The 14,005-nt window shown below is 38.8% G+C and overlaps 1 protein-coding gene across 3 annotated transcripts in view; it reads right to left on the bottom strand.

Annotated features, from left to right (window-relative positions):
• Nucleotides 1-14,005, bottom strand: part of LOC132490817 (ubiquitin-conjugating enzyme E2 E2) — a 350,790-nt gene that overhangs the window by 48,220 nt on the left and 288,565 nt on the right. For 2 of the 3 annotated variants that reach the window (XM_060099484.1, XM_060099486.1), the window contains one exon: nucleotides 3,077-3,224. In XM_060099484.1, the coding sequence (XP_059955467.1) occupies nucleotides 3,077-3,224 (148 nt within the window). Of the gene's footprint in view, nucleotides 1-3,076; nucleotides 3,225-14,005 lie in introns of those variants that run through there. The other variant, XM_060099485.1, reaches the window with a different exon arrangement.

The following is a 14,005-nucleotide window of genomic DNA, read 5'->3' as shown; positions in this document are numbered from 1 at the left end:
CAATAAACACCCCTGTGAAGTGTGAACAGGGAAACCTGCCTAGAACAGACCTGCTGGGAACAGAATAGTTACCCCTGGTGCACCCGTCACCTGGCTGGTAACGGTTGGACATCTGCCACCTGACAGATAATCTTTCCCAAGAGATAATATAGTCTTGGCACCACTAATTCAGGACTAGGCTTTTTTTCAGATTAAAAAATCCAAGAGGGTCCATGCTGAGGAGGTGGTGTTGGTTAGAGATTATTTAATACTATCTTCTCTCAGTTAAATGCAGCTGAGAGGGTACTTATCACATCAAATGGATGCCCATTTGGAGTCCTAAATAGAAATTCTGAGAGATAACATCAAGAACAATCCATTATGCTTACAAAGGGCTTTCACATACACCATCTCATTTTAAACTCACAGGAATCCTGTGATTTAGGTACAGCTGAGGATAAGGTCCATTTGATATAATGAACGGAGGGTGAGGAAAGTTAAATGGCTGGTACAAGGTCACACAAGTAATAAACAGTGGAGCTGGTTTTTAAATCAACATCTGTTGACTATCAATACCACGCAAGAAAGGGTGTGTAGCCCCACACTGAAACACAAAACATCTGTTTCTGAATGGACCAAAAATTCTTGAAAGAGACAAATGTAAATTATGAGAAAAATATGAAAAAAGATGAAAAAAACCCATTTCATGTAGGAACAAGAGTGGGAGCCCTTATAAAGCTGGTTAAATCTGTGTCTTCATGCAAAGCCTACTTCTGAGCCGACAGCATTTCTGGTGTTACAATAGGTCTGCAGACTCAGTGTGGGGAGATCTTTATTCATAGTCCATCACACTTACATTTGTGACTGTTTGAAAATAGGTTAGATTGAAGTTTAGCATAAATCTAGGGAGAAAAATCAACAGAGACTGGAAGGAAGTGTACCAGAAAAGTGTGTAATAAATCCACTGAACAAAACAATGGACTTTTTGGACTTGTTTTTGATAACTTTGTTTAAAACCCTAGAAGTGTGAACATACCTGTCAATGATGTGCCGATGAGAAACCTTTTTTATGTGTGTTAAAGTATGAACACTTAGTTTGTTACCATGTATTTTACAGAGAGTATTCTATTCTTATACCAGATAGGCTATCTCTAGTTGGTGACACTCAAGGAACATTACTAGCTTTAGGTTTTTTCTTACTATTCATAGCATAATTTTCAAAACCTATTTATCCTATTTATGTGATTTTGCTTTAGCCAGGGGTGATTTTTTATTTTTTTTTGCAGAATGTGTCTCTAATTTTCTGAGACACAGAAAAAACTCTAACTTACGGAACGGAAACCTTTCTTGACTGCTGAGAGAAGGCTCTGGTGGAGCACAGGGTCACCTCCATAGAGAAGAGAATGAGGTGATGGGTCCATTTTAGCTCACGTGGTTCCCTCTGGGGTAAGGACTGCCTCTCGGCACCAAGTTTTCTCTAAGTGTGAAGTGACACCTTATTCCATGTATAAGAAGTGAAGACTTCTTATTCATCTTGTGTGAGGCTCAGAAGTGCCTCATAAATAGTAGAGTCTCAGAAGTGTTTTTTGCTTTCTTTCTTTTTCCCCCAGTTTTATGGAGCTATAACCAACATATAACACTGTGAATTTAAGGTGTACTTGACACCAAAAGTTTCCTGAATAAGTGACTTACCTCTCAAAATAAATTTTTTCTCTAAAAAACAAAAAAAACCCCTCCTCTCCAAATTTCAGCAAACCCCATAAGAAGTACTTTTTGGAGAGTAGGGAGGCAGATGTAGTCCCACGTTGCAACATTTCCAAAAGGAAATATCACACACACAAAAAGCCTTTTTAAGACAAGACCTCCAAATGAGGTTATACGGTGTCACAGAGACAAATAGGATTGAAATAGGAATAGTGAGACTGAAAAAACAAAGTATTTGTCATTTAGTTTTAAATTAGTACATCATGATTGAACTTCACTATCTGGCATGAAGTATGAATTAATTAAAAAAAATTTTATAATGATCTTGCACAACTATATTTTCTTTTTGGTGTTAAAACCATTAATTTGTTATATATAGTCTACAATATCACAATTTAATTAGATTCTGTTTTTAAATGCCTTAAAAAAATTTTTATTACTGAAAAACAACAAACATACAAAAATGGAAAAGATGATAATTTCTTCATGTTTTATTAACCAGCCAGGGACCTAAGAGAGACCTCGATTCCCATTTGCCATTTCTCTCATCTAAAACTTCACTTATCTAGTGAGTTCATTCCTGAACATAGTAGATGGAATCTCAGAAAACATTAAGACTATTAATTAACTACTCAATGAAGAATTTCTCATTGAGAACATCAATGAAAACCCCAGTGAAAAACCTTTGGATTTTTGTATTTTCCAAAATACACCCAAATATGTAAAAAAATTGGCAGTTGGTTAGTCTTTTAGTTAAAAGAAGCTGGTCAAAGACATGTAATCGCGCATCTAGGAAAACAGGAAGTAAGAATTTTCAGCATTAAGCATACCAGCAAGCCTCAAGGGCTTGGCCATAGGCTCTTTTCAGGTTTCCTGGGAAGCTGTATCTCCTCGTTGACTTTTTGGGTATTTCCTAGTTCAGGAGTTTTTTGGCCCTAATAGCTTGTAAGGATGCATGATTATTGAGATGTAAAAATGGTGACGTGTGTGTGGTGCTGCCTGGTGGCTGTCGGATTTTAATAGCCCACGTTTCCCAAATGAACATCTTCTGGTAGGCACCTAATTAAATATCTAGCTATTCAATTTGAATTTTTATTATTATTTGAAAGCAGAAGGTAACACATTCTTTAAATGCACTTCCCCATCTAAAATGATTTTTCATTCATGCTTATCACACTATGCTTTTTCCTTCTTGGCAAATAATAAGTTTTTGAAAGACCAATGACCAGACTGAATTGGAAAAGAAAGCAGTTACAAACTATGAAAATTTAAGATCAATAAGAATAAAAATAATAGTGCTAGTGGTAGTATTGGCAGTGGTAAACAATTTACTAAGGACTGACATTCAAGCTTTGAGTAGCTCCAATTCTACACTGGATTACAAATCTCTTACCAGGATTGCAGTCTGTAAGAAGAGAGCAGATAGACAGGAGAACTTTAGAAATGGTGAGCGCCGGACTCCAGTTGTCTTTCAGGATGTCCAGACAGATCACGCCTTGGCTGTTAATATTACAGTGATAAATTCTGGTTCGGAAGGTAACCTAGAAGAAAATGTAAAGTTGATATAAATAGACACACTGTTTATTTATTCATAAAATTTTATTATAGTTGATTTACAGTGTTGTGTTAGTTTCAGGTGTACAGCTAAGTGATTCAGTTATACATAAACATATATTCACTCTTTTTCAGAGTCTTTACCCATATAGGTTATCACAGAATATTGAGTAGAGTTCCCTGTGCTATACAGTAGAGGTCCTTGTTGGTTATTGATTTTAAATATAGTAGTGTGTGTATGTTAATCCCAAGCTTCTGATTTATCCCTCCCTGCCTACATTTCCCCTTTGGTAACTATAGGTTTGTTTTTGAAATCTGTGAGTCTGTTTCTGTTTTGTAAATAAGTTCATTTGTATCAATTTTTAAAATTAGATTCCACATATGAGTGATATCATATGATATTTGTCTTTCTCTGTCTGACTTACTTCACTTAGTACGATAATCTCTAGGTCCATCCATGTGCCTGCAAATAGCATTATTTCATTCTTTTTTGTGGCTGAGTAATATTCCATTGTATGTGTGTGTGTGTGTGTGTGTGTGTGTATACACACACACACACATATATATATATATATATATATACCACATCTTCTTTACCTATTGCTCTGTCAATGGACATTTAGATTGCTCCCATATCTTGGCTATTGCAAACAGTGTTGCAATGAACATTGGGGTGCATGTATCTTTTCAAATTATGGTTTTCTCTGGATATATGCCCAGGAATGGGATTGCTAGACCATATGGTAGCTCTATTTTTAATTTTTTAAGGAACCTCCATACTGTTCTCCATAGTGCCTACACCAATTTACACTCTCACCAACAGTGTAGGAGGGTTCCCTTTTCTCCATACCCTCTCCAGCATTTATTGTTTATAGACTTTTTGGTGATGGCCATTCTGACTGGTAGACACACCATTTATTAGACAAAATAATCCAATGGTCACTGGTTGACCCTATACTTAATTGTTCCTTCGGCACATGAGAAGAATCAATAAACAAAATCATTATTTTAGAACTTCTCATTCTGGGCACAGAGGACTAAACCCCGGCGGCAAAATCATGACATTCTGCTTTTGATGAAGAGTCTAATCACTTAACGAACATTCCGGGGGCTGAATTTGCTCTTGGTGAAACGGCAGGAATGCTCGTAGGGGAAAACTAACTCAAGGCTCGAAAAAAAGTTCACAGAAAGACATTTTCAAAAATAAAAATGGCAAAGGAAACTTTTCTTAGATTCCAGTTATTTGAAGGATTTTGCACATTATTAAATTTAAAAAAACACATGGCAATACTACAAAAAGGAAATAAACATTATTCTATGTTACAGTTTAAAAACATGAACTAGGGAACGTATGTAAATAAGACACTTAGTTCATGGAAAAACTGTATTAGTTATAATTTTCCTCCTTAAATTCTGTATTTTGAATGTAATATCAGTGCAGCCTACCTATAATAGCTAGATTGCCACTGTACTTTGCTTAGGCATAATTCTGAAACATGCTTATAAAAATTTTTCAAGAACTTTGATTGAAAAAGTTAAGTCCAAATCAGTTTTGTAACTCTGATAAAATTCTGTCTTATCAATACAAAAGTCTTATGTAAGCAACAAGATTTTAATGCTATTTACTAATATCATGTTTATAAGTGTCCTCAAATTTATAAGCTGGAATATTTAAAAAATCTTGGTGCTCTCAAGACCAGTCCTTCTGGTACTCTAAGTTCTAAATGACTCTGAACCAAGAAACACACACATGGCAGATCTTTGTAGGTGCTGCCACCCCACCAGAGCATCCAGTATCTACTCAAACATCAGATTTGCTGAGTTTTTATGATGTCAAGGTCAGAAAGGGCCTTCTATCAATATTACTGTTCAACACATGGTACCATTCTCAGGCTAGATGAGCACTAGCCCTGTTAGCAACACGCCAGACCAGATAACCTCGAGATATCCCTGCCAACCCCACACATCCCAAACACCCAGAAACGTTGAAGAAAATATAACTAACAGTCTTTAAAATGCATAGCTGAATGGGCAAGGGGCATCCCCAGAGGCCAGAACTGAAAACCAAAAATTACAGCTAGCACATGAGCTAACAGTGTAGCTGCCGGGGGTGGGGCTTGGGTTTTGATGCCCTCATGGAGAAAGAAGATGAAACCTTAGGTCTGTAGGTGGTGAGGGTTTGGAATTGAGAGCCCTTACATAAATTAGGCCACCGGAGCAACTAGTCTTTCAGTAAATGACTGAACCTGAAAAGATAATGCCTCATGGGAGAGAGAGCTAAGACACTAGCCAGAGAGAACTTGGGCACTGGAATTGGGAGAAAAGTGTTTCCCCTGAGAATTCTAAATCCTGGGCACATAGACTATGCAAACACTAACTAAAAAAGAGCTAAAAAGAGCTTTTTTTTTTACTATCAGATCAAATACATGCTTAAGGCAAAACATATAAATAGATTTAAGGCAAAAATGAATAAAGAGAATAACTGCATTATGACGAAATTAATAATTCACAAGGAAAACATAACAATTCTGAATGTATTACACCTAACAACATAGCCAAAAATATAAAAAGCAAAAGTTGGAGGAATTGTAAGGAGAAAATGACACATCTACAGTCAAAGAGGGACATTGTCACTGCAGTAGATTTGGTCAACCAGACCAAAACATAGCAAGGATACTGAAAATATGAAAAGCCAAATTAACAAAATCAAGGTACTGAATGAAGATGAAATTCCATGCTCAACAACTAAAGGATACTTATTCTTTTCCAAGCACATAAGAAACATTTATAAAAACTGATCACATGCTAAGCCACAAAGAAAGCTTAACATATTTCCAAAAATTATTAAGACTATTAAGGTCCCCCTTCATACGTTTGCAAACTGAAAAATACATTTTCAAATAATTCTTGGATCAAAGAAAAAAAATCAGCTATGTTTATAACAGAGTGACAATGAAAATGTTGGGTTGCCAATACCAAAATCTGTGATTTGCCTAAAACAGTTAATGAAAGAGAAATCTACAGTTTCAAATGCATATATTAAAGAGGAAGAAGTTTCCTGAGATGTGTCCAAAGGAAGAAAAAAGGATAGAGTAAATCCCGTGAAAGTAGAGAAGAATGGGCCGAAGTTAATAAAATAGATAATAACTGTGATATTAAAATTCTTCAGAGAAGTGAGAGTACCTAGCTGTTTAAGTGCTAGATGAAAAGACAAAATACTTTTATGATCCAGTGTACGTGGTGAGTGGCTTTTGTCTATAATACCATATTTTAAAAACCTATCTGAGTAGAGTTTCCTGTGCTATACAGTAGATCCTTGCTGGTTACCTATTTTATATATAGTAATGTGTGTATGTTAATCTCAAACTCCTACTGTATAGCACAGGGAACTCTACTCAATACTCTGTAATAACCTATATGGGAAAAGAATCTGAAAAAGAATGGATATATGTATATATACGTATAACTGAATCACTTTGCTGTACACCTGAAACTAACACAACATTGTAAATCAACTATACTCCAATAAAATGTAAAAAAAGAGAAAAACCTAGCTCAGACTACTCTGAGCCAGTTAATCATCAAAATGAGTAAAGGAGGGAAGTATTATTATTGTACTCACTTTATCTTTTTTTATGATTTTTATTATTTTTTACATCTTTATTGGAGTATAATTGCTTTACAATGGTGTGTTAGTTTCTGCTTTATAACAAAGTGAATCAGTTATACATATACATATGTTCCCATATCTCTTCCCTCTTGCATCTCCCTCCCTCCCACCCTCCCTATCCCACCCCTCTAGGTGGTCACAAAGCACCGAGCTGATCTCCCTGTGCTATGCAGCTGCTTCCCACTAGCTACCTATTTTACGTTTGGTAGTGTATATATGTCCATGCCACTCTCTCACTTTGTCACAGCTTACCCTTCCCCCTCCCCATATCCTCAAGTCCATTCTCTAGTAGGTCTGTGTCTTTATTCCTGTTTTACCCCTATGTTCTTCATGACATTTTTTCCCCTTAAATTCCAGATATATGTGTCAGCATAAGGTATTTGTCTTTCTCTTTCTGACTTACTTCACTCTGTATGACAGATTCTAGGTCCATCCACCTCATTACAAATAGCTCAATTTCATTTCTTTTTATGGCTGAGTAATATTCCATTGTATATATGTGCCACATCTTCTTTATCCATTCGTCCAATGATGGACACTTAGGTTGTTTCCATCTCCTGGCTATTGTAAACAGAGCTGCAATGAACATGACTCTTTTTGAATTATGGTTTTCTCAGGGTATATGCCCAGTAGTGGGATTGCTGGGTCATATGGTAGTTCTATTTATAGTTTTTAAGGAACCTCCATACTGTTCTCCATAGTGACTGTACCAATTCACATTCCCACCAGCAGTGCAAGAGCATTCCCTTTTCTCCACACCCTCTTCAGCATTTATTGTTTCTAGATTTTTTGATGATGGCCATTCTGACTGGTGTGAGATGATACCTCATTGTAGTTTTGATTTGCATTTCTCTAATGATTAATGATGTTGAGCATTGTTTCATGTGTTTGTTGGCAGTCTGTATATCTTCTTTGGAGATGTACTCACTTTAAAAAGAAGCTGAAAGTATGTGAGGTTGGTAGATGCTAACTAAACTTACTGTGGTACTTATTTCAAAATATATACATATATCAAATGAGTGTGTTGTACACCTAAAATTAGTACAATGTTATATGTCAATTATATCTCAATAAAACAAAAAAAAATTTTTTTTAAATAAAGAAACTGGGGAATCTCCATGCTGTTTTCCATTTTTGCTGCACCAATTTATATTCCTATGATATGATCCAGCAATTCCACTCCTGGGCATTTATCCGAAGAAGACGAAAACACTAATTTGAAAAGATATACGCACTCCTATGCTCATGGCAGTATTATTTACAATAGAAGATATGGAAGCAACATAAGTGTTCATCAATAAATGAATGCATAAAGTTGTAGTGTACACACACACACACACACAAACACTGGAATACTACTCAGCCATAAAAAGGAATGAAATCTTGCCATTTGCAGCAATATGGATGGACCTAGAAGGTATAATGCTAAGTGAAATAAATCAGACAGAGAAAGATAAATACTGTATGATTTCACTTATATGTGGAATCTAAAAAACAAAACAAATGAACAAACGTAACTAAGCAGAAGCAGTCACAGATACAGAGAACAAACAGGTGGTTGCCAGAAGGGAGGTTGGTGGGGAGAGGAGAGAAACTGGTGAAGGAGATTAAAGGTACATGACAAACTAGCAATTACAAGATAAATGAGTCACAGGTATGAAATGTAGAGTGTGGGGAATATAGTCAATAATAATGTAATATCCTTTGCATGGTGACATACTGTAACTAGACTGATTGTGGTGATCATTTTGAAATGTATAGAAATACTGAATCACTATATTGTGTATTAGGAACTAAGACAGTGTTGTAGGTCAACTATACTTCAAAAACAAACTCACAGAAAACGGATCAGATTTGTGGGCAGAGGGGGAACTGAATGAAGGCAGTCAAAAGATACACACTTCCAGGGACTTCCCTGGTGGCTCAGTGGTTAAGAATCCGCCTCCAATGCAGGGAACACAGGTGCGAGCCCTGGTCCGGGAAGATCCCACATGCCACGGAGCAACTAAGCCCATGCGCCACAACTACTGAGCCTGCGCTCTAGAGCCCGCAAGCCACAACTACTGAGCCCGCGTGCCACAACTACTGAAGCCCACGTGCCTAGAGCCCGTGCTCCACCACAAGAGAAGCCACTGCAATGAGAAGCCCGCGCACCGCAACGAAGAGTAGCCCCCGCTCGCCACAACTAGAGAAAGCCAGCGCGCAGCAATGAAGACCCAAGGCAGCCACAAAAAATTAAAAAAAAAAGACACACACTCCCAGTAAGATACATAAGCACTAGGGACATAATGTACAACATGGTAAATATAATTAACACTGCTGTTTGTTATGTATGAAAGTGGTTCAGAGAGCAAATCCTAAGGGTTTATGAAAATAAAAATACATATTTTTAATAAAAATTTTTTCCCTATTTCTTTAATTTTGGATCTATATGAGATGATGAATGTTCACTAAACTTATTGTGGTAAAAAAAAATGAAGAAACTGAGGCACAGAGAGGTTAAGAACTGGCTCATGGTCCCACAGCTGGTAAGTGGTGGAGCCGGAATTTGAACACAACCTTGTTGATCCAAAAGTCCATGCTCTCCTGTTCAGCCTCAATGCCTGTTCTTTTATTTTTTTAAAAAACTTTTAATTTTGAGCTAAGTACAGATTCACATGCGGTTGTAGGAAAGAATACAGACAGATCACCTACATCCTTCCCCCACTTTCCCCCAACATCACAGGAGAGTGATACCGACACAGTCCACTGACCTTCCCATACATCACCAGTTTTACATGCACTGATGGATATATGTGTTCCTATGCAATTGTATCACGGGTAGATTTGTGTGCCCACCACCACTGTCAAGACACAGAACAGTCCATCACAAACATCCTTTGTGAGACCCTTCACTAGCCACAGTCCTCCCCCCACTTCTGAATTCCCAACAAACACAACACTATTCCTCTCTCTATAATTCTGTCATTTCAAGAATGCTATATAAATGAAATCATACAGGATGTAACTTTTTGAAATTGGATGTTTTTCACTCTGCATAATACTCTTGTGATCCATCTAAGTTGTTGCATGTATCAAGACTTTGTTGTTTTACTGTTGAGTAGTAATCCACAATATGGATGTACCAGTTTGTTTAACCATTTACCCACTGAAGGACAATGGATTGCTTCCCATTTTTAGTTATTACAAATAAAGCTGGTATGAAGATTTCTCTGTGTTTGTGTGAACATAAGTTTTTATTTCTCTGGGACAAATGTCCAAGAGTGCAATTGTTGGGATGTATGGTAAACTCATATTTAGCTTTATAAGAAACTGCCAGACTTCTTTCCAGAGCAGACGTACCATTTTACATGAACGCCAGCAGAGTGATCCAGTTTCTCTGCATCCTCGCTGGCATTTAGTGCTATCAACATGCTTTATTTTAGCCATTCCGATAGGGTTTAGTGATACCTCATTGAGGCTTTAATTTGCATTTCCTTAGCTTCTAATGATGTTGAACACTTTTTCATGTGATTATTTGTTATCTGGATACTCTCTTCCATGAGAGAGGATGTGTATGTTTTTTTGCCAATTTCTAATTACAGTAAGTCCCTTACATACAAATGGAATGTGTTGGGAGATCCAATAAAGTTAGCCTAGGTATCCCACTAACACAACTGGCTACATAGTACTGTACTGTAATAGGCTGTAATACTTTTCTCTCTTTTTTTTTTTTTTGTGGTACGCGGGCCTCTCACTGTTGTGGTCTCTCCCGTTGCAGAGCACAGGCTCCAGACGTGCAGGCTCAGCGGCCATGGCTCACGGGCCCAACCGCTCCGCGGAATGTGGGATCTTCCCCAACCGGGGCACGAACCCCTGTCCCCTGCATCGGCAGGCGGACTCTCAACCACTGCACCACCAGGGAAGCCCTGTAATACTTTTCAAACAAATAATACATATAACACAAACACAAAAAATAAAGAAAACATTTTTAATCTTACAGTACAGTCCCTTGAAAAGCACAGTAGTACAGTACAACAGCTGGCAGTCAGGGGCTGTCATCGAGGGAACAGCAGGAAGAGTTACTGACCGGAGGAGGGAGGGGAGGTGGGAGATGGCAGAGCTGAAGGATCGACAGCAATAGGGGACGGAGGGCAAGCTGCAATGTCACTCACGCCTGACGCTGATGGCACAGGATCTGCTTCCTGGCTGGATCCAATTCTATCCACCCTCTTGAAAAAACGATCCAGTGATGTCTGGGTAGTAGCTCTTTTTTTCTCATCATAGGTGACACAGTAGCACTGGGTTGCATTCTGAGCAGCTGCTGCAACCTTCGTGTACTGTTCTACGTTCAGGTCCCGTACCTCAAAAACTTACAGTGCCGCCTCAAATAAAGAAAATCCCCTGCCATTTCCTGCATCGTGAATCCCTTCGGTTCTTCAGTTACTTCTTCTTCCTCTTGCCCCTCTTCGTCCTTTCTCTAAGCCTCCAAATCCATCATGTCTTCCTTAGTAAGCTCCTGGTGTTGCACAGAAGGGAGTTCAATGAAGTTGTCTTCTTGCAGATCTGGCTCCAGCTTCTCGCTGAGGGTCACTAGGTTGCTGAAGACCTCTTCGGACTCGTCATCCACCTCCTCAAATCCACGAAAATCGTGAACTTACTGTGGGCAAAGGTTCTTCCAGCCCCTTCATGGTGACAGCCGTAACCTCACGCCAAGCAAAGTCAATGTTTTTTATGGCCTTGCAGATCTTATAGGCCTTCCAGAATTATCACAGGGTTGTTCCTGCCCTTGCATTTACCGCTGTATTTGAAGCTCAACTCAATACTGATGTTTTACAATGGCGCACTCAATTCCTCAAGGAGAGGGAAAATTATACTGAGGATCCCGTTTTCAAAGACAGGAAGACAGCACATTTTCCATATACTAAGAAAGTTTTAAAACGTGATTTGCATATAGTGATACAGAAAACTAATTTATCCAGAATGGCTAATTCCCAGATAATTCTGGATGAGAGGGGTCTTAATTTATGTGTGATACATAAATACCCACACAGGCATATGTGTGTGTGTGTGCACGCGTGTATGTGTGTGTATGTGTGTGTGTGAGTGTGTGTGTTGGACAGAATAAAGCCCTATCCCGCCAAAGATGTCCCTGTACTAACCCCTGGAACCTGTGAATATGCTACTTTACAAGGGGCTTTGCCGGTGTGATTAAGTTACCTTGAGAAGGGGGGGGATTACCCTGGATTGTCTGGTGGGCTTGATATAATCAAAACAGCTTTATAAGAGGGAGGCAGGAAGATCAGTAGGGGATGTGATGACAGAAAGAAGGCGTCGGAGTGATGTGAGGGAAGAGGCCTAAGGGATGAGCTAAGGGATGCTGCTGGTCTCTAGAAGCTGGAAAATGCAAGGAAACAGATTCCCCCTGAAACCTCCAGAGGGAATGCAGCCCTGCTGACACCCTAATTTTAGTCTGACCTCCAGAACTGTAAGAAAGAAACTGCAATTGTTTTAAGCCACAAAGTTTGAGTTAATTTGGTACAGCAGCTACAGGAAACAAACATGTTTGTATATATAGTTTCCAGTTGCCTCCTTTCTTTATCTAAAAAGGGTACCTTAAAAGCTCTGTCATGGGCTTCCCTGGTGGCACAGTGGTTGAGAGTCTGCCTGCCGATGCAGGGGACATGGGTTCGTGCCCCGGTCCAGGAGGACCCCACATGCCGCGGAGCGGCTGGGCCCGTGAGCCATGGCCACTGGGCCTGCATGTCTGGAGCCTGTTCTTCACAACGGGAGAGGCCACAACAGTGAGAGGTCCGCGTACCGCAAAAAAAAAAAAAAAAGGAACTGAAGTCAACAAAAAAATAAAGATGAGGAGACTGGCGCTTATTACAAAAATAATTTTAGAAAGAGTTAATAAGATTCTTTGTGTTGACTACAGCACAAAAAAATGCTACTAGGTAGTGAATGATCTCGGGTAAGTTGCTTGCTACTCTGAGCCTCTATTTCCTGACAAAGTGAGAGACTTAAACTAGATGATTTCTAAGGCCCATTCTAGTACCAAGATCCAGGAGCTGTACTGTAAAAAGAATATATGGTTTTGGGAGTAGCTGGACTTGGGCTGGAATCCTGACTTTGGACAGATCAACGTAGCATCTCTGGGATTCAGGTTCCTCATGTGCAAAAATGGGGAAACAACAGCTATCCCCACAGAGGCTGTGATGACTGTAGTACAAGGTAACTCCTAACACCAGGCCTGGCCCCCAGCAGGAGCTGGAGCAGGGTGAATCCCCTCTCCCTCCTTCACCTCTCCTAGTTCTACAAGGTCATTGCAGGATGCACGTGTTCATGCAATAATTCCCCGTCACCTGAACTTTAAACATGCTTTCTTTCTCCCATGCCCCTGCTCTAGAGCGGAGATTACATGCCATCCACAGACAGAAAGCTGTTCTGAACGGGGAGAGAGGTCATGTAGGGTACGAATAGAGATAGAGAAGAAAATATTTTAAGAAAGTATTTCTGTCCAACGGAGTCTACACATAATTTAGAAAAATGTTGTAAAGCAAATAACTACCTCAAAGCCGGAAAGCTGATAATGACAGTAAAAATAATCAATTCAAATAAGATTTCAGTAATAACCTCTATTTTTAACACAGCTTCCATTTTTCAAAAAAATGTTTTGATCAGGAGATAAATGCCACTCTGATTTTACTGAGGAAGTATGAGATCAGTGAGAAATACATTCCTCTTAAAAAGACTTTCCATGGAGACCCAGAGAGGAAATATTTGGAGCCCCTGTGCCATAAATCAGTGAATCATGTAACAAAGGTCCCAAAATAGCAGGGTTACCATCATTCAAGTGGATCTTGGCCACAGACTCACTATGAAACTCTTTATCTGAACAGTTTTTAGTGCACACTTAAAAATGTTAGTCCTACCACCCTCCTAGAGACCTCAAGTGCTCTTTTCCTAAAACCGACTTAAGAGCACTGTCCCAACAATGAACACATCCTAAGATTATTTTTAAAGTCTTAGCGGCAAAATAAAAACTGGAAAAATCCATTTTAAGGGAGGGGAATCACAAATCGTAAAGACACACTAAGAAATACACATCAGCAAAAC

The sequence above is a fragment of the Mesoplodon densirostris genome, chromosome 5 (assembly GCF_025265405.1).
Source record: "Mesoplodon densirostris isolate mMesDen1 chromosome 5, mMesDen1 primary haplotype, whole genome shotgun sequence".
In the NCBI taxonomy this organism is placed as follows: Eukaryota; Metazoa; Chordata; class Mammalia; order Artiodactyla; family Ziphiidae; genus Mesoplodon; species Mesoplodon densirostris.
Note: the sequence above shows the minus strand (reverse complement) of the source record. Positions and strands in the feature narration are given on the sequence as shown.